Source organism: Pygoscelis adeliae, unplaced genomic scaffold (genome assembly GCF_000699105.1).
Source record: "Pygoscelis adeliae isolate BGI_AS28 unplaced genomic scaffold, ASM69910v1 Scaffold320, whole genome shotgun sequence".
NCBI classification, from domain to species: Eukaryota; Metazoa; Chordata; class Aves; order Sphenisciformes; family Spheniscidae; genus Pygoscelis; species Pygoscelis adeliae.
In genome coordinates this window covers 672,951-697,491 of record NW_008823967.1, presented here as the reverse complement: position 1 = coordinate 697,491, position 24,541 = coordinate 672,951, and the positions used below count along the sequence as shown (strand labels likewise).

The following is a 24,541-nucleotide window of genomic DNA, read 5'->3' as shown; positions in this document are numbered from 1 at the left end:
CTGCCCCAGACTGCTAGAGAACACATCACAAACACACTATAGTGTCAGGCTGCAGAGTAGCTTAGTAAGATGTGGGGATAAATAGTACTATCATGCATCTTAGGCATCAGCATATTGTTTGCTATGTTGTTTTCCTCTTGCTAAAAAAAATTATTTTTCTGGTTTAGGAGATGAAACCTGTCTGTCAGGAAGGATTTTTGGTATAGAAGCACCCATTTCTGTTGCATTCTCCAAAATGTTCTGTATTTGTCCAAAGGATGAAAACATACCAATATAGACAAATACATACAAATACAGGTTTATTAAGTAGGTTAATATACTAGAACACATTTAAATATAGATATTTAAATATATAAATAAATATATATGTGTGTAGGCAAATACATCTGTTAAAACAATATCTGTAGCCATTAAAGTAACCTCAGTAAAAATAGTTGACTGCATGTTACTATCACTCATGCATGTTTGTTACTTAAGTCTTGGGGTGGGAGGTTTTAGGGGAAAAAAAAAACCCTACATATGTGACCTTATCCTCATAATTGGAGCCATCAAACAACATCAAAGGCCACCTAGTTTCAGCATGTGCTTGAGCTGTTATTTTGTTAAGAAACAAGAACAGAAATGTTCTTTCACAAAGGATTTTTTTCCTCTGTACTTGTGTCTTTTTGCTTGGCAAAGGATGACCTAATATTTGCTTTATATCTTCAGTAACTGAAAAAATAATGGCTTAGTGTTTATGGTATGTATCAAAATACAAGTTTAATTATTTGTAACAGGACTTTGGTAGGCAGTAGATTTCTGATGTTGCTTATATGAATTCCATATTCTTGTAATCTCAACAGGAGTGTTCTGTCATGCAGGATGAACTAAAAAAAAAAGGAAGATAAACACTAGGTAAATGGGAAAGGAAACCTCCTAAAATGTGTATTGTTCTGTGATTCTGTAAAAACCTGGATTTTGTAATCTCTAGAAGGAGTCATTAGGGTCAGATCTAAAAATGAGACAATCATCTTCTGTGTTATCTGTACTACATGCTCAACTTAAAATGGCTTTGGTTTGCCTTCTGAAATAACTTTCTAAATTACTACAGATGGAAAACCAGCTTACTGTATGATCACAAGTCTTTCTCTGGAATAGCCTGTGTTCGTTTGTAGCATAACTTTTAATAAAATATTTAGCCATATGGTATTGAAGGTAGACAGCACGTTCCAGCACTTTGTTGCATAGACAGACTGGTCCATGCTGTTTCCAAGAGGAAAAAAGCCCTTCATATGTCATTAGAGCTTAAGAGACCTTTGCAGTCATTTTGCTTGTCAGAACAATATTTTTGTTTTAAAAGTCTCAACCATCACCCAAGCAGGAGTGAAAACATTAATTTGTAGCACAGCTTGTTTGCTCTTTGTCTGACACAGATGCTCATTTATGTTGACCTTGTTTAAAATTTTCTCAAGCATATACATATGTACCCATGCCTAAACAGAAATCACATACCTAGACTAAATAATTTAACTACATTAATACAGAAGTTTAATTTGTGCTACAGGGAAGAAAGTGTCTATCTGCACACAGGCAGATTCAGATATTCTTATGCCCTGAGTTCTTCAGTAGTCAAGTATTATTCATTAGAGTGTATCAATATCATCCACTTGGAGTCAGTTTCAGAGAGAACATAATTATGCAAAAATAATAGATTGTTGATTTTGATGATTTGCTTCTGTAAAACTTGAAGTCACTAGAATAATTTTCTCCTCAAAAGATTTTCACTTTATGAATTACTATTACACTGCAGCCATGTCAGCATTCCAACCATGTCAAAGCTCTGTCCAGCAAGCCACAGTGTGAGCCTACAAAAAACATTCTTTGCTTGGAAGCATTTAACAGGTAGGTATTCTATCCAGTTTAAATAGGATATGACAAAGAAGACAGATGAACCTTAGGGATGAAGAGCAATAGAGAAAGAAGCATGTAGTCAAGAGAAGTAATTGTATTGCTTCCACTGGCTTCCTAAGTAACCTAGCCTGCATTCCTTTGCTTTCCCATTTACATCAGATTTACCTTTCTGTTGACATACTGATGGGTCAAACTGTTATAATTTCAATTTTAAGCACAATTATAACAATTATATTCTTATAATTTATTTGTGATTCTGGATCTCTTGTACTTTTAAAGTTATGCTGAACTTCTGACCTAGTTTTCTTGTACTTCTAAAAAAATCAGGGTGGTAGTGAGTGTTTTAACTACACAAATGTATGTGTATGTGTCAGATTGGCAAGGAGCATGTTTTCTTAAATACATCTAGTACACCATAAGAACATATTGCTTTGTTAGGGATTACATTTTCCAGAGATTATCAAATCTTGTCTTACTGATCCTATCCAAAGGAGTCAATTTGGACAGTATTTTGATTTTTTTTCTTTTGTTTCTTACTATTCTCTCCATTGACTATTAGCCCTTCTTCTGTGGAAGTTAAACAGTTGGGGGCAGTCTTGTGAGAAAGGAATGCTTGTGTCTAAAGCATCATTTACTACACTATGGAAGCAGGAAGATAACTTGTAAAGACACATATGCGTCTATTTTCTTGTATTTCTGTTCGTGACAGTGCTCAACTATCAGTGCCAGGCTAAAAGCATGTATTTTGCTTCTAAATAGTAATTTAATACATTCCTCAATGAAGTAAATTCAGAAGGTTGTTATAATTGATTGATTGGTTATTGGTAGAATTCAGATAATTAATACTAATCACATTCTGAAGAAAGTGACACAACTTTGCCATTATTTACACTATAAAAGCAAGAGACTTTGTGTCCCTAGAGCTTTTCATAAAATAGGTCATTCTTTGGCTAAGTCTGGTCTTGTAGTCTGACTACCACTACACATCGTATGAACTAAACTTGAGTAAAATTTTGCATTTTTAAATACTGTAGGTTTACAAATCAAATTGCAGTTAACACAGGTCCTTGCCCGGAGTTGCACATTCTTCCATCAGTAGTTTGGCTCAGGAAATTTCACTTAAGTTTTCATGGCGTTTCAAGGCACTAGCAAATATTCCTGATTCCATCAAAAAATATGTCATGACAGAGAAAGAATTCTAACACATAGGTAAAAACTTAGCTTAAGGAATCCCACACAGCTAGGCCACAGATGGAGGACAGGGTGCTCGTAATGATCGTAACATCTCTGGGTAACAAGCATACGGCACTCAGACAGCTGTCGAAGAAGGGTTGGACCCACTCATTTGGTAGCACAGTTTCGCTAGGAATCACGTTGTCTTTGGTAACTTTCCAAGCTTGTGCCTTACTCTTCCAAGGAAAGTACATCTAGTTGTCTCACAGAATTAGTTTCTGAAGAAGTTTTCCATTCGAGAGGGCAAGGTTGTTATTTCCTTTGTTTGTTACTCAAGATTGTAGCACTGTACGTGCTACACAGAGAGCTGCTGTGAAATAGATCAAAAAATTTAACTTCTTTCTTAGTATGAGAAAGTTACCCGACACTGTATGGTTCTATACTTTATGTCTTTGTGGTATAATATCATAAGGTTTCATAAGCAAGTGAAAAAATATGTAAAATACATGTTCTGTTAATTTTACTCCTGAAGAAAAAAGTGTGAGGAATCAGTTTCCTGGCATGCCTAGGCCTCAGGTGTCTCTTATGGAACAGATTTTATTTCCTTCAGCATGAGCTCAAAAGCAGACCAAGGACAGTAGTGGAAGCATCATTTATAGCATCTGTGACAGGAAGCTACAGAAAGTTGTCAGCTCTTCAACTTTGCTTTTACTCCTACTAAGCCTTCTGCAGACTTTTATTCCTGCCAGTTTGAAGGAGGGGAGTTCAGCTATGTTCTCTCACAATTTGCAGCATGATGTGGAAGGGTCGTCTGCTTTCTCAGACTAATTTCAGGAAGCTAATGTATCATTAGTCAGCTAAATTTCATATATTAGGATAAAGAAGTTCATATTATGCAAAAGAAATACCAAAGCCTACAGCAAAAAAAATTAAACCTGTCAAACATTTGTGTCAATTTACTGGATGCATTGATTTTAATAGCTGCATCTGCTTTTCATTACAATTACTGACTACAGTTGTCATCCTCACCACTCCTACAGCTCCACCCACAGCTAATTTCTGTAGAGCACAGATATATTTTCTCCCACTTTAAAGAAAAGGTGGAAGTAAATGAACAGGTTGCTTTGCAACCATGTAATATAAGCTTTTCTGTATCTGGCAAGTGCATCATATCTTGAAGTAATAGGTTGCTGTGTTCTGTAGGAAAACAGCGGTTTGCAGTATAAAACATAAAGTTCAGAGACAACCGTAAGTCTGACACTTGGATTTCTCTTCTAAACACCCATGTGAACCGTACGCAGACTGCAGTCATTAGCCATGTGATTACTTGAGCTGCACTGCTGCTGGAGGTGGGAAGGAGCTCAAGCTGGCTTTTCACAGTCCCTTTAAGCTGACCTAGGTGATAGTTACCACCAAAAGAGGTGATTATACTATGTCCCTGCAAACACGCACCTACCTTGAACTGTGTATTCCTCCTGTTTCTTGTCGGCATGAGTGGGCTGCATGAGGGAGCTTTTCACCAAGAAGATATTCCTGGGAAGATCACTCTAGCTCCTCCGTCCTTTGCTCTTGGCCATGTGGTCCTGCCTTTCCTCCCTGCTGCTCATCCGGGACTTTGCTTAGTTTAACTCATTGATCAACAGAGGGTAACTTCTGATACTTTGCTTTCAGGATTTTCTCAGGTCTTAGAAAGTTGGATCAGCTCATGGAAGGGCACTGGCAGAGAGCACTGGAATGGGCACAGGTGAAAGTAGTGGGAGCTGGAGTTCCCCACATGGCAGTGGTGAACCACTGCCTTCACTGCCATTTCTTAAAGCTCAGTTGTGAATCCTCCAACTCCCCCTGGAGCTCAGGTATTTTTAGAGCCCTATAAAAGGCATAAGCCTTCTGAAGCTTAGTTCTTCAAGCAGGAGGTATAAGCAAGCATATTTACTCACCATGATTATTTATTTGCATCGAGTTCTACAGACAAAGTTGTTTCTACAGACAGTATAAACCATAAGAGAACACCAATGCCCCTCTCTGGTTTACCTTGTCCAACGGTTCAGCTAAGGTGAAATTCACATGAAGACATCTTAATTAACAAATATATTTGGTGTCTGAATGTGAGCAATATGTCCATGCTCCCATTCTAGTCTGAAGAGTGGAGAGCCCTAATCAGCTCACCTAAAGCAGACACCTGTATCTGGTCAGCTAAGTAGCTCTTTAGACTATTAACTATAATGGTAGCTTAGACCTACCTGACACAGATGTTTACATTCCTGGAGCTGTTTTCTTCCACTGGGGATCAATTCAACTGCCAAAACATGGGCATCTACCATCATTCAGGCTTTTAGATAAGACAGAATCTACACAAGACGTGCTGTTCTGGACCAGCACCTGGAAGCCCGATTACATACCTTAAATGGCACTGGATGTCTGTGTAGAGGAACTGAATCACACCGTGATTCCCTTGGGAGGAAAGGGTTTACCCTTGTCTAGCTGGATTCCTCCAACAGCTCCCTCCCTACTTCTAGAGAGAGAAGAGAGGCAGTAGTACATTACTAAGTTACGCACTGGGAGACGTTCAAGACAGGGCATTTTCCATAGAGACAGACTGACATTTCTGACATTTCAGAGTTCATATACTGCTAGGTTTTACCTATCACAACAAGTAACTACTGAGGTTTGTCAGAATATCTGATTTGTGGATTCAACTGTAGGTGTCAATCTTGAACTAGTGCAGCTTATTTATTTGCAGCCACAGGCTGTTCCAGCCAAAGGTAAACTGGTCTGCTAAATTAGTAACACGTCTTGGCCAGTTCTGGGTACAGCATGTCCTACCTCCATCTATAAATTTATGTCCGTGCTTCTGTTTTTAACTATATATATCTCAATCAGTGAAAACACTGATCTCATTAGGCATTGCTTCTATTCTAAGGAAAGCTGCCTTCTACTTCATTCCATGAGAAATACTTGATTTCTCCTAACAAAATCTCTATTTTCCATTAAAAAAAATTATCTGCAATAATACACATTGTGTCAGGACAGATCAAAGACAATACATTTATTAAACTTTGAGAAAAACAAACAGAACACTGACATAAGGAAAGTTAAATAGAAACTGAAAGACACATCTTCTGACCGGCATATAATGGCTTGTGTGACCAGTAAAGTACCAAAATGACATTCTGAGTTTGATTGAGGTATTTAACTATTTTTGGCAATAGAAACAGAGTAAGAAACTTCTTCCAAACACACACATAGGCATTACTTGCATTAGTGTCTATCATCTATGAAATTTTATATGAAACTAAATAACGTAGCTGTTAGAAAAATATAGCAGCAAATTAGCAGAATATCTAATGCACATTTACCATAAAGTACGTGCTAAACTTAAAAATCCCACCCAATAGTTGGGCCCAGTCCTGTAGCCCTTGGTCACAAAGAGAGCATCAGTGAGTTCAGTGGGAGACATCATGAGCAAGACTTGCATTCGCTGCATTTCATACACTTCTGTTCAGCTCAGAGAGAGAGAGAAAATGAACCTATTTGCTATTGAAATGAATCCCTATTTGCTTTCTAAGAAGAACCCTGCTATTATGAAACCACGGCTAAGAAGGTAACTTCTGAAGCAATAATAGTTCATTGCAAAACTCTCTCAAGTTCTTAATATACCTAAGAAAAAAGAGAGCTTTCCCACTGAGTTTCAGTTTTCTCTTCTTTCCTTCTGAAAGTCTGCCTAACGTGGTCAGAGGAGATGCTGTTAGGCTGCAAAAACGAAAAACACTTTTGAACAATACTGTATTCAATTCCCTTGTTCCACTGAAGTCTTTTAATCCTGTTATAGCTTTAAAAATGAACTGCTGGCTAACTCCTGAAGTCCTTATTTTATTTTTTTGATCAAGACTTTATGTGGCGCAAACTAATAAATGTAGTGATTCTTTTGGCTGTAGGAGGGCTTCAGAAGTTGGTCAAATGTGAAGAGATTATGCTGCTAAGTCACCAGATCTTATTCATGTGTTCTCAAAAATTTTAAGTGAAAGTATAGTTGCACACTGTTTAATAGAACTCTGTGGTCAACAAAATTTTGCTTAAAAAAGTATATTATTAGCATTAAGCAGAATCTGACAAAGAACATAACAATTTGCCCAAATATTTTGTCTATTTTAAGGTTTTCTACAAAACTTTAAATTGAATGTATATTTCTATATTAGTTACCGTAAGAAATTAATAGAATCAGTTACTTTAAGTTTCTACAATATTTCAAAATTTCTCTACAGGTTTCTTTGGAGGTATAAAATGGCTCTGTAAAAATCTATTTTTTCTTTTTGCTGCGAACAAAACTTTTATAAAACAGAAAACTTTTTTAAGATTGCAGCAATTACATTCCTTAGGTGGGTCATCATAATTGAGCTACAGTGTGTAGTGTAATAGAAAACGTTTATGTTTTTATGACTAAAATATTAAAATATATCTTATCAATTTATATAAATCAAAATAGATGTGTTATTTATTCAAGCTACTTTTGTTTTTTCACCTATATGTTCAGTTCCAAATTATTGATATAAAGATCTCTGCCAACAGCATGGTTTTTACTAAATTCTTAGACTTTAAACCACCTGATTTTTAGCTTTATCAAAATGCATGATTTACTGTACATTAAACATAGTAATTTCAATGTTTAGTATCACAAAAATCAACACCCACAAGAACAAGACAGTCACTGCTAGTAAAACATTCTCAAGACAAATTCATAGATAATATTTACAGAACACAATAGGAATATTTTGATGAATATTTTATGTTGCAACATTTCAGATAAAATTATAAGAACCACGACACACTTTTAGACTTCATTTTGGTTTCAGCATACAAGCCCGAGCTGACTCTCTGCTGTGAAATACTGCACACACCTAGTCAAAGAAGAGCTACGGCATGATTTTGTTCAGCTGGTCTGTGCTCACATACCCACAAGACATGTTGAATTCCTTGTCTGGCACAGGCAGTGCAGTTGCATTAAGCACAAGGCCTTGTGGAGAGTGAACGATATGAATAGACGTATAGTCTGGAACAGGCATCTCTGAACTTGGAGTTTCTGCTGCTGAAGCTCCAAGATTGACACCGGTAGTGGTAAGGCTCTCTGTGGTGAAGTAAGCGTCCTCGTTACAGCTTTGCTCCTGAACATGTGGCTCATCCTCTTCGTGGGAAGTCACAGCAATACATTTTTTCACATCTGCCTCACAGAAGTAGGCATTGTCCATGGTGAAGTTTTGTTCTGTGCAGCCTTCACACTGTGCTCTCCCCACCTTGGATTTCTGCCCTGGTGAAAGTACAACGCTGCCTGCTGGAGTAATATCACTCACTTGCGTGTAAAAGTCAGTATTTGTCAATGAATTCTGGTTACTTTGCTGGGTATGGACTGATGGGCTTGCTGAGTCAATGCTGTCTACAAAAGGTGGCCACAGCTGGCTATTTTCGGACTGAGTATTCATATGTGGCTGTTGGGTGTCTGTGTCGGCAAGGCTTGGAAGTGACTCATCATTATCTTTTCTATCAAGGCACAAGAGATCATCTTCTTTTTCAGTTACCTTTTTGAACTGATCGATATCAAAGATGGCATCACATATGTCGCTTGCACTGAAGTCTGTCTCTGGAATATCTGGTTCACAACAACTGGCTCGTCCAGAATCATCATCCTTCGCTCCCAAGCAACCATGTGATTTCAGATGATCTTCACTCAGGAGCCTGTCAGTATCTGAGACTCTGTTCTTTTCATCAGGGTCTTCTATGTCCAACTCAATAAACTCAACCCACAAGTCATCGTTGTACAGCTGTGTCTTGTAGTTGTCATGGCTGGCTAAAATGGAGTTCACTTCATCTAGCTTCCCTTTCTATAAAGCAAGAAAAAATGAATGTTATGAAGGGAATAATAAAAATGCTTGTGCTTTTTATGATGTTAACTTAAGGAAAGGTAACTGTAGCTGATGTAATAATTGCAAGGGTTTTTTTATTATTTTATGAAAACTAATTCTGTGGCAACTCCCCCCATGTCATAATCTTTTCCTACAAAATTTTTCTGCCTGGGACAACAATTGTCACCTGCTATTACTACAAAGATTCCCACTGTAGATTTTAGAGCACAATATTACCTTCAAGAGATCTGGGTCAATCCCTTTAATCTTTGGAACTGGCACAGGAGGAAAAATCAGCATTTTTAACCTGGAAGAAATAAATGATGGCTTTTAATTGACAGCGGTCCTTTTTGAGGAAGTTAGAAAGAAGAGCTTTACATTGCGTTTATACTTAATTACTTCAGAACTGAAATGTTTGAAGATTAAATTTCAAATAGTCCTAAGGAAAAGAATTATTGTTTTCTCTCACTGCAAATAAAAAAAGAAGTTTTATGCAGCCTCCCTTTTTGAAATCACATACATTTATGTGGGAATCCATTTTGGAGTCCAGTCTTTGCTAACGTAATGCTCTATAGAGAGAGAATAAATTCCTAGAGCTCTGTCAAGAGTTTCCCTTTTTACATAATTTTCAAAGGAACCTGATACAAGCCTCAGTGTGCAGAGTGACTTTCCCAAAATTTTTTTTTCAGGGGCACAGCATTCTTGCATAAGCCCAATAAATTTAAATAGGGGAATAGAAAAAGGGAGTTGGTGAAAAGAGGGAATTACTTTAGAACAAATAAACAAAACAGAAACACAACTGCAAAAATTTAGGCTAGTATTTTGCTATGACACTTCTGTTTTCTGAATTATTAACATAACAAGTAATATATAATAATGACAGGGTTTTACCCTTATAGAGAAAGGACAAGTAACTTGCTTATGCATGTACATACTGTGGAAATACATATTATTCTAATCCTTCATCAAGTGACTTTCTAATTCTTTGGGGGGACAAAAAAAAAAAAAAAAGAAAACCCAAATAGAAGGATGATTTTCCATTAATAATAGTCCAACAATAGCAGGTCATGCCTATCTCCTCCATTTTACCTCCCTGCTTCCTTTGCAAACAGGTGAACTGTAGTTCCCAAAAGGAAAATTCAACATTCTCTTTATACTGGGTTACTTGCCTGTTTCAGAAAGTAATCTGTGGGAATGGTAGATCAAAATCCAAATATTAGTTTTGCTGCATTGTTAGTGACCTTGGTGAGGTCCAGAGAGGATCAGAGGAGTCTTAAGGAGTGCTATAGAGAAACTTAGGCACCTTCTGCTTAACTACGGCAGGCCCAAATTCCAGAGCTGTTTTTGTTTTTGGCAGACCCTAAAAGTTCTGCCCAGCAAGCCTCAATGAGAGCCAGAAACCCAGTAATTTTCCACCTAATCCCTGGAGGGGCTGTGATAGTTGTGCACTGGCTGGGCTCTCAGGGTGCCAGTTTAAGACTTGCACTTGCAGTTGAATCCACAAATCATCTATTCTGACAGGACTGGGCACCGCTTCTAACGAAACAGACAAAAGATTTTACCACTCGCTGCCTGGAGAAATCATTCAGGAGGGAGAACTACGCTCTGCTCCTTTCTTAGCCTTGTGTAAGTCAAGCCTGCATCTCTCAACTCTAAGAGAGTATGGCCTAACCCTATGGCATCTGTCCTAGGGAGCCTGGTTCAGGTCTTATGAGATCAGAATTGAGGAAAATATGAGTTGGTATCTTTTCAGATATAGGAGGAAACTGAGCCCAGATATTTTGCATTATGGGAAATCTATGCAGCCTGCTCCTCTGCAGAATACATTGCCGCTCCCACCACCACGTGCACCAGCTTGAAGGAAAGGGTGCAGGCCCACAGGTCCAGAAAAACTTTCCAGATGAAGGGTCCTCAGTGGAGAAAAGCCTCCTCCAGCAGTCATGATTAGCATGGAAGTTATTAATAAGCTCTGATCAGAGACATGCTTTAGCCCTCAGGATCGTCTGTGACCAAGCCAGTCTTTGCTCGGTGTCCTGACTTTAGTGATCTCCTGGTCCCACATGCGAGTTGTTCTTGCCCTATTCTGTCGCATCAAGCTTTTGTCATGCATTGTATCAGGAGCCTTGCTCTTAACTCTGGGACTGGGATGCTATTGCAGGGAGTGGCTTCCTGAAATTAAGCTCTGCCAAAGCATAGCGCTGTTTGCCTAAACTATTTTTTTAGACTTGCTCCAACTGCACCATATTGTTTTCATTTCAATGACTTGTCCTTATGCTGGTATGTGCAAAACACCTCTGTTCATTTTCGAAGTGTATATACAAGACCCCAGACGACATGCATGTGTGCACTGGAACTTGACCATGGTGTTGCTCCATAGTCTAGGATAGTACTGGTATGACATCCAAGGTAAATTACTCTGCCAAAACCTATCCCTGAACACACATACTAGGGGATGAATTAACTTTGAGACCTTTTTGTCATTTTTATATATGTGTCATTGTTTCATTTTTATAAATGACACAATCCTGTGCTTTGTTTTATTTTATTCCTGTTATTTATAGGAACTGCAGTCTATCCACAGAGACCAAATAATCCCCTATGACTCAAGCGCTTTCCCTTGGGTCGATGAAGAAATAGTCAGAGATTAGTGGAATAGTCTTAACAACAAAAACAAATATATAGACGTATGTTTGTGTGAAACTTTTGAACAGTATGTAGGTAAACATAGTATTTACAAAATTTGAATGGACTAAAGAAACAATCCCCTTCAAGGCTTAAATAAATTAACTATGTAAATACTGTAGATTAAAATGTTCTGCAATCCAACAGGAAGAGGGGCTGTCAACATAATCAGATTCCCACTGCTGAAGGCCCAGTACGTACATATGTAGCTTATGAGAATGGACAACAATCCTCAAAATACTTTCCAGTCCCCCAGATTTGAAACAATTGAAGCACCCTATTTTTTAAACTACAAGTACGTAAAATCTGACAAATAAAAACTCTCTACCTTGGTTGTTTAGACAGCAAGATTAACATCACTGTTACAGCCAGCCCACATGCTCCGAAGATAACAACTAAGAACCATGGAAACTCAATTTCTGAAACAACAGAACAAAAACATGTTAGCATGAATCTGCATCTCTGTTGCACCTTTAATTTCAACCTTCTCTTCCACTGCCTGAGGATTCCGAAGTGGTAAAAACTGATAGGAAGATTTTTGGTTACTTAAATGTGTTAAGTTCTGTGTTAAGCAGAAATAAAAATACCCTTTTGGTCTCAATAGTTTGCATACTGCATTTGTGAGTCCACTGACACTCCTTGCAAAAAACAGACCAAGTTTTTAAATATAAACAAGATCTTAGTACAGACAATATATGTAGCAAAACCAGCCATGAGGAACATTCTGCCTGCTTGGAACATGCTACCAGTAGTCCTGACGGCATATAATGCCGCAGACCATGTTACTGCTTGTTCGTCCAAGCTGAGAGAACATTATTAATAGCATCATAAATCATAGGCAAACTATTCTTCTCTCACAGAAAGTAAAATGTGGTGTCAAAAAGCATATTACTTCTTCTAAAGGCCGAACATCAATTATGCTGTGAACCATCAGCTGAAAAAAAAAATTCTCTCCCTTTATTTAGCTTGCAGGTGGCTACAAAGAATTTAGGTCATCGAGAAATGCAATTTGGTAGGAATGAAGAACACTGCTGATAAGTGAAATGTTTTATCTTTTAAATACTGGTAATTCCATTATACTTAAGCTGACACTGTAGAATACAAAGTATAGAGAAATTTATTCTGGCTGTAGTCTTAGATTCTTCTCATTTGTTCCCAATTTTAAGTTTTCCATACAAACTTCACTCATTTTTTGGGCCAAGGAATACTGGACAGAAAGCTTTAGAATTCTATACATGAACATAAATACATGTCCTTTCAGGAGGAAAAAAAAAAAATTCGGGTACCAGTTTTAGCCCTGTGCTCCCAGCTTAGATTTTAGACTGGACATGTTTTCAGGCATGAGTGAAATCCTATCTGAATGTCTGTCTTAGAGAGGTCCCTATTTTAATGGAGAACCAGTAACTCCTTGTCATGTCAGTGAGACCTCCGAATGTCCGGCTGCTTCAGAAAGTTAGAATATTGCATTTGAAGTTAACTACTTTAAATTTTTAATACATAGAAAATTAGATATTAAATCTGTGTTCCTAAAGGTGATATATAAAACAAGCAAGAATAAATTCTCAATCAAATCAGATCACTGCTGCTGTGTGAGATGTACGGATATGGATCAACTTGCAGAATCTGGGTTGTAGTGACTGAAGAAAACTGTGCTTGTAGGATGGTCTTAGATTTTTGTAGTATTTTAATTTTGTTCATATGAAAACCTTGACAACTTAATGCAGCTGGGGTTAATAAAATAATGTCACATATCCAGAACATCAGCTGTTCATATAAATTAGGGATGAAAACTAGTAATACAAAGAGTTAAAAAGAGGAATCCAGCAAGGTTTTGAAAGGTAAGAGTTACGGGTGGCTTTATTTAACACCTTCACTAATACCCTGGAAAATGAAATGAAGCAGCTTGTTAAAATAATTTGCTGAAGAGCTCATATTTTGAAGAGTTAATTTAGTAGCTCAGACCTGAGAATGCTTTAGGAAAAGGCACTGTCTCATTCTTTTAACAGAAAAAATGTGGTGCTCGATGGCTGTTTCGTCTTCTAATAGCACTTTAAAAACAAGCACAAGACAAGCAAGAATCAGAAAAACACTCACTGTCCTTGATAGTATTGGGCAGATCAGAAAAGCACATCATTCTGATAACAAACTTAGCCAGCAGTAGAACACTTTAACAGAAGTGACAATTCTTCTCTTCACTACAGGAGTGCTCATTTTAGACGATGAAGTATGAGATTTAACTGTATTTTAGGCTCTATAAGATGTGCAACAGCAGTTATTATTTCTGAGTCGTAAAGCTATCTGTATTTTTGCTCTCTGATGAGCTGTGAACCAGTCTTGCTGAGTTTACTTCTGAACTCGTATGTGGAACTCGCACATTCTCAATCTCACCAAATGATTTTCATGTAGTAGGCTGAATTATCAATCTATTCAAGCATACAACAACAATGGTAAGGAGAAAAAAACCCCAATAACACCGAAAAGACAAAAAGACAGCATGGTTATAAAAACACTCTGCTGCACTTTGCTTATTTACCTTCGGCACAATGAACAAATTCAATGCCTGTTTGAGAGAAAGATACATAAAGGATTTCACTGAACTCCCCAAATTTTTCGGAGGTACGTTGTCTTGATCGGACTCGTATCTCATAGTCTCTTCCCATCTTCAGAGAGTACAGTGGAACTATTGTTGAGAGCCTGGGTTCTAACTGTAAAGACAGAAGGACTGTGATTTATTTGTTTGAGTTATACCGGCAATTTTATGCTGCTTCTTGATTTCAGAAATAAACATTTGAAGGCATTTTTGCTACCTGGAACTGTAAGGATACCATGAGAAGAGTTCAGAGAAAATTCACACCATGTACTTTAGACTTACTACCCATCAGGCTTTGCTGTGATTCAGGGGACCAAAAGCAGAGAATCCAAGCTCTCTGTAAATACAGTCAACGAAGAAAGGCAGCTGCCCACAGTTACATGCCATCAGTAGGTGGTGTGAACATCTCCCACTGATCTTATCAAGCTGTAAATCCTTTTTACTGTTATAACATAACATTACTAACTTCACAATGCCAAAAACCTTGTTAAAATAACATGTGAGTCTTAAAACTAGTGCAATCTCCACTACAGAATTAATTTTAAGAAGAAAAATTATTTAAAGGCCTTCTTACCAGATGTATTGCACCTTACAAATGTACTTAGGGAACACTGCATAGCTCCCAAAACCTTCAACTACCTATAAAATGTGCTAATGCAGACTCTGTGAGAGCTGGCATCAGATTGTCAGTCTTGAGACTTTTGTATTAACTGCAACATACTTAGATACTGCCACATATCAAACGATGTAGGGAGTCACGTTAGAGGTCTCAATATGTGAAATCTCCCTCTTCTTCTACTACTCCTCTAAGTATATGTATTTTAGCACCAACAGCCCAACAGAAGTATATAAAAATATGGAAAATGTGCTCAAAATAGAAATCCGTGTGGCAGATGTTACTCCAGACTCAAGTGTTCTGACAACCAACCAGTCAGATTTTGGAGGAGGCAGTGATCCCAGACAGACTGCTTTTCTCTGCTAGTTGTTGAGCACAAGATCATGGAGAACCGTTGCTGTACACCACAAAGGTTTTCAACATGTGAAGACTATCCAGTTGGACAGTGTTGGGAAGGGAATACAATATATACTAGTCCAGTTTACTTATTTCGTGCTATGAAGCCACAAAGAAATAGTACACTAAAGTTTTACAGGTAGGGTGGTTTTCTTCTTTTTTGGTTGGTTGGTTGGTTGATTTCTTTTGCTGGCTTTTTTTCTTTTTTTTTTCTGAGACAATTAGTGGAAATTCTTAGGGATACTAGACCACACAAAATTTTATGTACCCCAAATAATGGTGGCACTTGGAAAAAGCAGTATGCAGGCCCTGAAAATAATTTGTCATACGGATTAAATCAATTAAAAGCCGTATGAGAGAGACATGATAAAAGGTAACTAATAACAGTACACGACAGCATATAGCAACCTCATTTAAAGTATGTGAAGGGGAGCTTGGAACCAGACTGCTGGGTTGCTGGACTTACTGCATGCTGTTTAGTCAGTGTACACAGAGTGATGCTTGCGATTGCCATACTAAAGAAACGTGTGACAAACCTGCTGTCACACTGAGCTGCGTGATTGCGCTGCCTGCATGAGTCTGGCCCTGTTAGAGGGGGTTAACACAGCCTGTGGAGCAACTGGTTGTCACTAGTCAGCTGGAGCCCCTGGGACACTGAGAATGCCCATGGGGATGGGGGCACCAGAGGCAGAGGCTGGCCCAGGCACGACAGGCAACACAGCAACCAAGACAATGGCTTTCACCAACTTTAACAGAAAAATGGTGAAAACTGGGAGATGGGCAGTACTGGGGAAAGGTTCAGAGGTACTTTGCGTAGGTACAGCACAGGACTGGGCACCCATACAACACATGGAGATATTAGGCTGTATATCCAATGCAGTGCAGGGCGATGAGTTTCACATCTCTCAAACTAGTAAGCCCTGTATCTCAGCCACAGTGCTGTATGGATACCATGATGGTGTTCAGCTCTGGAGTTAGTACCCCATGCTTCCCTGCCCTAAGCGCACTTCACTGCAGTGTGCAATGGACCTTTTCCAGCAAAAATTCAACAAGATAATGAGAGCCAGTAGAGTCCTCTCTGGTCCAGCCCTCTTCACTGAGAACTGAGCTGTGATCACCAATTTCATCCCATATTAGGAGGATCTGGGCCTGGGTTTTTGGGGTTTTTTTTAATAAGTTGAAAGATCAGGCCAATCTAAAATACGATAAATAACTAAAGGAAAATTAGACTTTCAAGATTCCCTATCACACATACATTTTCAGGCACTTCATAGACAGACACTTCACTGTGAAGTCACCATTCTTCGCTATTGCTCAGATGATGTGTGTTTTCACACCTTGTTTGAAAAACACAGCAGCCTCACAGGGTCTGTCTAGGTATTGCTAGTTATGACTAGTAAACTTGGATAGACTTAAGAGGGGACAGAATTTTAGTCTCGTGAATGTAGTAGGCAAAACTTCAAGATAAGAGCGTAGAATTTTAAAAAGATACCCAGCAAGGAGCTAATAACAACGATGAAATTTTTTCAAACTGTGAGCCAGATTACATTTGGCTCTGTCTCATGAACACCCGCTATATGAGAGTGGGGATTTTATTGTTTTTAGGAAGTTTCTCAGGCAATAATTTTGATCCTTTTATCACTATAACTTACTGTTATAATAGTTTACTAATTAATGTTTTAGTCCTCTTTCAATTCATAAGTTATCTATTTTCAACTAGTAAATGGATTGAAAAAAATGAACGCTATACATGAAAAATCAAAGAGGTTAATCCCAAAACATCTAAAAAAATTACAAACAAGTCTCAGTAAGGAGGAGACTTAGTACAATTTAAGTACTATAAATTAATTTTTCTATCAGTTTTTTGTATCAGTTATATGTACAAAGCATTATGGTATATTTAAGCAGTCAAAGATTATCCTTTTTGTAAAAAACTAGTAAAAACAGTATAACTAGACATTTATCTCTTTACTGCTTCAACATTCGTTACAGAAGATACTTGTAGCAAAGAATGCAAAGAGTGAAATCGTTGCTTCAATGCTGTTATTCAGTTTTGCTATTGTCTTAGGCCAGACCAAGATTTTGTTCAGAAATTTCTCTTTTGTGCTCTGATTGTGTCTCAGGGAATTATGCCATGTTTGTGCTTTTAAGCTGAAAGGCACAATAACATAAAACTGTTAGTTGTATGTTGCAGTTGCAGTTACAGCTGCAGTACAACATAATCTATAGTACTATTTTTCTTGAGGCAAGTATAGTATTCAGCAATTCCTTATCTGTTTTCTGAAAGAAGAAACACCTGTCTGAAAACCTTTGCTCTCCTGAGAACTATTCTCAAGGCATGCTGGGATTATTGCTGGTACTGAGGCAAGAACAAAGCTTTATTAGGGTATTTATACGATTGATACCTAAAGGCTTATAAAAATATCAAAACTGCATTTTTAAAGAGGTGTCCGTATTGCCACCTGCTTTTGTAAATCTCGTAAATACTCTGCAGATTTTCAAGTTCTTAAGGAGTATTGATTTACTGCCTAAACTTATTTCGTAGGCTTTAAAATATAGAGGCTGTACAGTAAGTATAGCTTACTTACAATATAGAGAGAAATTCAGATAAGTATTAGGAAAAAGTTATAGCCATTATAGGCCTGTTTGGCTGTAGGCTTACTAATAAGGAGTAGGATAAACAGAAAATGCTAACATTGAGAAGGATCAGAGGTGAGGAGGGGTCCAAGGTCTTTCACAGATGAAGGCAAGCAAAGCAGTTTGACTATGTTTCAGTTGGTAAATTTGCCTTTTGTAGATTAAGACAAATTCATAATAGTATTATCTGCCTTCCTTCTGTCAGTTAACTCAGTTCATATTAATAAGAAAGCAAAGGAAGGCTTCTGCTCTGAAACAATGTTCTTATTGCATTGAACTGGTATTCAGGAAGAGTTCTCCATATGCAGACATGCCACGTCACACTGGCATTTAGCCTATGCATTCAGGTAAACTGGGTACAACTTCTTCCCCGTAATAGGAAAACTAACTACATGAGAAGTTAAGTGATTTTTCAAAAAGAAAACTTAAAAGATTTAAATGAATCTTAAAACTTAAATAGATAAGTATTTATTTAAGTAAAAATATATACTTAAAAGTATTTATTTAAGTAAAAATATATACTTAAAAGTATATATTTTATACTTTCATGGACTATCCGTATAGTCACAAATTTCCTATCGCTGTCTGGTATGAAATCTGTATGTCTTATCTGTGTTGCATTATTTTTATTTGCTTATTGTATCAAATTTTAAATTATAACTCAAAGCTTTTCTTTCTTTTTTTTTAATCTACTGAAATGATAAATATAAATATTAGAACTTTATAGGTACTCTGAAGAATCTGGGCTGACATGGTGACGTTTTCCAAGCCAAATATTCCTGTTCCAACTACTAAAAATACCATGCACTGTTTCAAATAGCTGAGGTTTAGGAAAACAATAGAGAAATATTTTATCCTTGAAGAAACTTGTATATATGTTGCTATTGCTATACTTCCTAATCTAACATAGGGATTTCAGAGTTTGTTATTATTATCCTGCATGCCAACTATCTTGACACATAACGTTACAATGTTGCTAGAAAACTTCAGAAGAATATGGGTATATCATTTAAGACTTAAGGTATCATCTAATTAGCAATTACAAACCTGTTGATTTTCATAGTAGTACAAACGTGTTAGGGACAGAACAAGCCTGCACTGTACTATGACTATTGTATAATAAATATTTGCTTCATACCTCCTTCCATTTTGTCTCATTAACTTCTTTGTACTGCAATTCATACTCCAGAGTAATCCATCCCTTCTGAACATCTGCTGTTGGTGGTGGATCCCATCTTACTTGGATATCCCCGTGGATCCCAGTCTGACTAGTATTTAGCAGAGTCCAGTTAAGGTGGACAGGGGGATCAGGTAGTACTGTTTAAACAGAGTATTTGGAATAAAACAGCCAGTTTTCAATGTGAAATTGATCATTCCTACTACACACTGTTAAATGAGTTCAGGACTAAAAAAGCATATTAACCACATATTTGCTGATTAAAATCTAAACCTATGAGTCAACGACAAAGTCACTACAAGTTTGGTAACAAGAAAGCACCCTGCCATTGGTGGTGGGCATGCTCTGCATAAATGTCACCTCAGTGACTAATAAAGAAGACTAAGAATGTATTACCTATTACACTACATTTCCCAATAGCAGCTTATAAAACACTGAGACATAAACAGTTCTCCATCAAAATTTAAATTCAGAGTTCTCACTAGAAATAAAAACAATAATAGGAGTAACACAGAAAGACAAATTAAATATTTAGTAAGTAATATAGAAGTACATTGAAAAACTGTAGTATCTGAAAAATCAATCTAATTTTGCTCAGCTGAAGAAAAGAGAGCAGTGGGTATTCTAGTCACTTGCAGGAATAAATTAATTGCATATACATACGCCACCGCTCTGAACAAGCAATAACATCTGCAAAGTCCCAGACAGTCACAATTCATATTGCAATAAATAAAAATTCTAGCTTAGAAATGCTAAACATCCTGATTGTGTTGATTAGTGTTGATTCAGGAACAAAAAAAGTTTCATTCCAGAACTTTGCAGAATGAAGATTTTAATGCCATCCTTGCTCACACTGAACAAGGGTATGTAGCATCCATTAGAAAGGGCTCAGAGTGACAGCAAAGGCAAGCTCATCTGCACACATTTAAGAGACCACCAGTATTCAGAAAGAGAAACCATGTATTTGCTTTTATCCTTTAAGCTTTCTTCCAATCTGGGCAATATTTTCTGGTGTGGATCACACTGCATATGTTACAGATCCAAATCCCTTCCTATATATCATATTTTTTAGAAACTAACCTTTCTGAGAGGGAAAATTTAAATACAGTGTATAAGTAATACGAAAGCTTATAGCATCACACCTCTTGTGATATAAAAATATAGAGGTAAAATGCAAGCATACCTATTTCATCAACACTGAAACATTTTTCATCAAATACTTCATCTTTATTGGCAAGCTTAACACAATATGGTATCCAAATAGAGGTGTAGGACGTGTTGAAATAACAGCTATTTTCTCCTGCAGTGATATAATCAGGGCATTCTTTCCAGTCTTCATCATTCCTAGAATGACAACAAAAATGTAATATACATGAGAGAGAGAGAGATTTATAGATCTTACAAAGTACAAATTATGGATGTTACAAGACACGTTGTTGATAAGTCATAACTTTTATGGATGTGAGAAAAACATATCAATATTGATTGTGATTTACAATGAAACCAAACCACTATCCAAGCAACCTGCATAAATGAGTTTAGGTTCTCATGTACTGGTAGTGGCATTTCTGTGCTTTGGATGCTGCTTCCAAAAGAACAGTCAGAGAGCACATCTTGCTACGCTGGTAGGTGCTAATGACTACCAGAAAGCACAAACTTAGGTAAATTTGATATGCATTTAAGCAACTGTTGTTCAGGCAAAGTTAAATTGCAGTAAGATGCCCATCGACATAATGAGATCTGAAACAGCGAAAGCCAGTCCTTATGGCAGATCGGTACTGCACCACCTGCAAAGCCAAGGACAGGGGAACACATTGCCCTGGGGAGCTGAATTGGGCTGTAGGCACTGGAGCATTTATCGCTCACATGGGAAAGTGTGAAATACAGTGCTGTAAGTGAGGAAGGGCTAAACTCCTTGGGATACGGAACTCCTAACACACAGGCTTAGAACTACTAGCAAGAAACCTCTTACGCTTTTCCATTCTGACTTTGTTCAAAAATTCATAACTGTTCTTTGTAAATAAAAGAATTGCAGCAGGAAATATCACATTCATTTCATCTCTTAAAAAAGGCCAACCAGCAGAGTTATAAAGAGCGGCATGAACTCTCAGACTGAGAAACACTGCTACTTGTGTAGGTACATTTTCATACGGCCAAGCTGAAACTACTCAGCAGGTTCAAAACGAAAAAAGTCTTCAGTCAAAACAAAATGGGAACGACCAAATTGTTAGAAATAGTCTGCAGGAGAAGTGACAGACATTTATTCACTACTTCTGAAGTCACTTTAGAAAAACAAATCTCATGGCAAACAGATCTGCTGTTGCTGTTCTTTATCCCAATACTATCTCTCAGCCCAAATACAGACCAAACAGGGATCTTTTCAAAAATTACAGTCTTGATTTGTTAAAAATATTCCATAAATGCCTCTTCTTACTAAGACCCATTGAAGCTGTACAGAAGGAGGATTAAGCTAAATCAATTATGCCAAGTGCAGCCTTCAATACTGGAGTGGGTGCTTAAGAAGTAAAAAGGCAGATGCTACATAAATTGAGTAAGAAGCATTTCTGCCACTAAGCACCGGTCTTGCGCTTAGCTGATATGACCAGACACTCTTTTAAAGGAAATGCTGTAGCTCAGCCAGAGTCAGGACTTGATAAAGGTGTATGTGGTTAGATACTGTGGCTTGTGTTAAGTAGGAGACTGGGTTAGATGATAGTACATGCCACGGACAACTGTCAGCTAAACATTTACACTTAAATAGTGGTTTTAACTTGGATCCCTGTATTTCTGAGAGGTCTCCGAAGAGTAAGAAAGCCAGCTTTGCCATTAGGCTTAAGTTTGCTAAGCAAATGTATCATCACCAGTAGAAAGTGTCTGTAGATCAAAAAGGTTGAAACACAGTACATTAGATGGAACAGAAACTCACATCCTCCTATTCCTGTGAGCAAAAGGCCTGTTTTCCTTAATAGCCATTACTGGCAATGTCTATGTCCTCTTTCAGGCTAATCATTGTAACAACCTGAAAATTACAAAAGCTTAAGTGGAATGTGAATCAGAATTGAACAGGGCTCAATGAAACATAATCTCCAGTCTCAAAGCAGCCTTTTCACCTGGACCTGCACATTCAGACTTTAATCTAGCAACTGATCAATGGGAGCTTTATAAAACTTTAATAAAAATTTGAAAGGGTTTTGTATCCAAACTCCACATCTGTGCACAGATATAACACATCTCACAGTTGCAGGTTAGATTGATATGGAATAAACTGAAGCTCCCTATTAAAAACTTCCTTCCCAAGCCATACAGTGTTCAGTTTTGGATTCTGCAACCTGGACCTAAATTTAATAGGAATGTGTTCTTAATCATCTGCCAAGTAACGCTTGTCGCTGCAAATTGCTTAATAATTAACAACAAATTTTGACATTGAAAAATATGTACTTAAAACATAGTTTTATGCCCTTAAAAACAGTATCGCTCATATCACAGCGAAAAATTAACAGCAACGAGCTAATGGGCATAGCAAAATATATGACTTCTCTCTCTTTTTCCACATTGTTACCTTTTCATGTACAATAGTTGTATTGTTCCTGGAGCAGTGAGGTTATAAAAATTTCCATCAGTCCAATAACATGAAAATGTCTCCAGTTCAGGTGATCTGCACTTGCTGATTTGTGGCCACTGCAAAAGGTCTGTGAGGAAAAATGGCAGGGGACAGAAGGAGACACATTAAACGAATCCATAAGCCAGACTAACATGCTGTTAAAATGAAACTTGGCATTTTTAATGAATAATTAACTTTTCTTCCAATTCCTTATTCCTTATGAGGCAAAATTTAAATTCTTCTTGTGTGCATATATGTAGATGACTATACCTGTAGGAAGCCAAATTTGAAAGATGGGTCAAGCTCTCTTTTGTGCAGTGTAGAAGTGTTAGTTTGACAGCCTGACACACAGCGTGGGGATCTGCCAACCCTATAGCTGTAGCTGAATAGAACAGACAATTTCAATTGGAAGGAACCTACAACGATCATCTAGTCCAACAGCCTGACCAATCCAGGGCTGAACAGAAGTTAAAGCATGTTATTACGGGCATGTCCAAATGCCTCTTAAACACTGACAGGCTTGGGGCATCGACCACCTCTTGAGGAAGCCTGTTCCAGTGTTTGACCACCCTCCCGGTAAAGAAATGCTTCCTAATGTCCAGTCTAAACCTCCCCTGGCGCAGCTTTGAACCGTTCCCATGCTTCCTACCACTGGATCCCGGGGAGAAGAGCTCAGCACCTCCCTCTCCACGTCCCCTCCTCAGGAAGCTGCAGAGAGCAATGAGGTCGCCCCTCAGCCTCCTTTTCTCCAAACTAGACAAGCCCACAGTCCTCAGCCGCTCCTCACAGGACATGCCTTCCAGCCCTTTCACCAGCTTTGTTGCCCTCTGGACACATCCAAGGACCTTCACATCCTTCTTACTTTGTGGGGCCCAAAATTTAGTGCACACAGCACTCAAGATGAGGCTGCACCAATGCTGAATACAGCAGGATGATCACCTCTTTTGACTGGCTGGTTATGCTGTGCTTGATTAGTTCATACAGATACACCTGGACTAGCCCTGCACTCGCTTTAAAGAAAAGTGTGGTACTGCAGAGCTTGGTATTACACTAACCACAGCTTGGTATTTACCCAGCTGAGCAGTTTTGCAATGTGTCTACTCGTTAGAGTAGCTACCTTGAACTGAGTTCAGGTTTGTGTATATGACATTGTGTAGATATAACCTTGCTCTAAGAGAGATAAGAACAGCTCTAAGCATGTGCCTGTTCTGCCACATGGCACTTCTATATTAGTAATTTCTGTTCTTTGTCAAAACTGAAATGATGAAATGACTGCTACAATTAGTCAGCCTCATTAACCCTTATGAGAAAAATAAAAACAAAAGTTGTGGGTATGATTCACTGCTTTTGAAGTAAGTACTTAAGTTTTTCCTGATTTTTAAGAGTCTAATGCCAATGTTTCCTATTTGGCCTGGAAAGCTTTCCAGAGGGAGATCAGATGTGCATAGAAGTGACTACCTCTCTTCACTGACTATCTGGGAAATATGATAATTTATTTAAGGAAATGTCTCCATAAGACACTTAAAATGTAGATATTAGCCAGGTGTTTATGACTGGCAAAATGATCCCTGACCAGGGAATGACATGATGCTACTGGACTCCGCATGTGAATTTCTTTGCAAATATTTTTGCAGTATCACAACTGTAAATATCAGAATTTCAGACTAGATATAAGGAAGAAATTTTTTACGCTGAGGGTGGTGAAACACTGGCCCAGGTTGCCCAGAGAGCTGGTGGATGCCCCATCCCTGGAAACATTCCAGGTCAGGCTGGACGGGGCTCTGACCAACCCAAACTGTTCTGTGATTCTGTGATAATGATTGGTACAAAATATTTACACTTGAAGTCAGAAAAAGTATTAAGGTACAGACATCCACATGCACCA

The 24,541-nt window shown here is 37.8% G+C and overlaps 2 protein-coding genes across 2 annotated transcripts in view; both read right to left on the bottom strand.

The window, feature by feature from the left end:
* CCDC152 (coiled-coil domain containing 152) overlaps positions 1 to 4,916 on the bottom strand; it is a 24,469-nt gene extending 19,553 nt beyond the window's left edge. The window contains exon 1 of the mRNA XM_009324433.1: positions 4,520 to 4,916. The gene's annotated coding sequence lies outside the window, so the exon portion shown is untranslated. The remainder of the gene's footprint in view (positions 1 to 4,519) is intronic.
* Positions 4,917 to 6,085: 1,169 nt separating this feature from the next.
* The window catches only part of GHR (growth hormone receptor), an 86,567-nt gene continuing 68,111 nt past the window's right edge, over positions 6,086 to 24,541 (bottom strand). The window contains exons 3-9 of the mRNA XM_009324410.1: positions 22,615 to 22,744; positions 20,239 to 20,399; positions 19,017 to 19,195; positions 14,173 to 14,344; positions 11,968 to 12,058; positions 9,195 to 9,264; positions 6,086 to 8,936 (exon numbers count right to left, since the gene is read on the bottom strand). Of these exons, the coding sequence (XP_009322685.1) occupies positions 7,974 to 8,936; positions 9,195 to 9,264; positions 11,968 to 12,058; positions 14,173 to 14,344; positions 19,017 to 19,195; positions 20,239 to 20,399; positions 22,615 to 22,744 (1,766 nt within the window). The 3' untranslated portion in view covers positions 6,086 to 7,973. The remainder of the gene's footprint in view (positions 8,937 to 9,194; positions 9,265 to 11,967; positions 12,059 to 14,172; positions 14,345 to 19,016; positions 19,196 to 20,238; positions 20,400 to 22,614; positions 22,745 to 24,541) is intronic.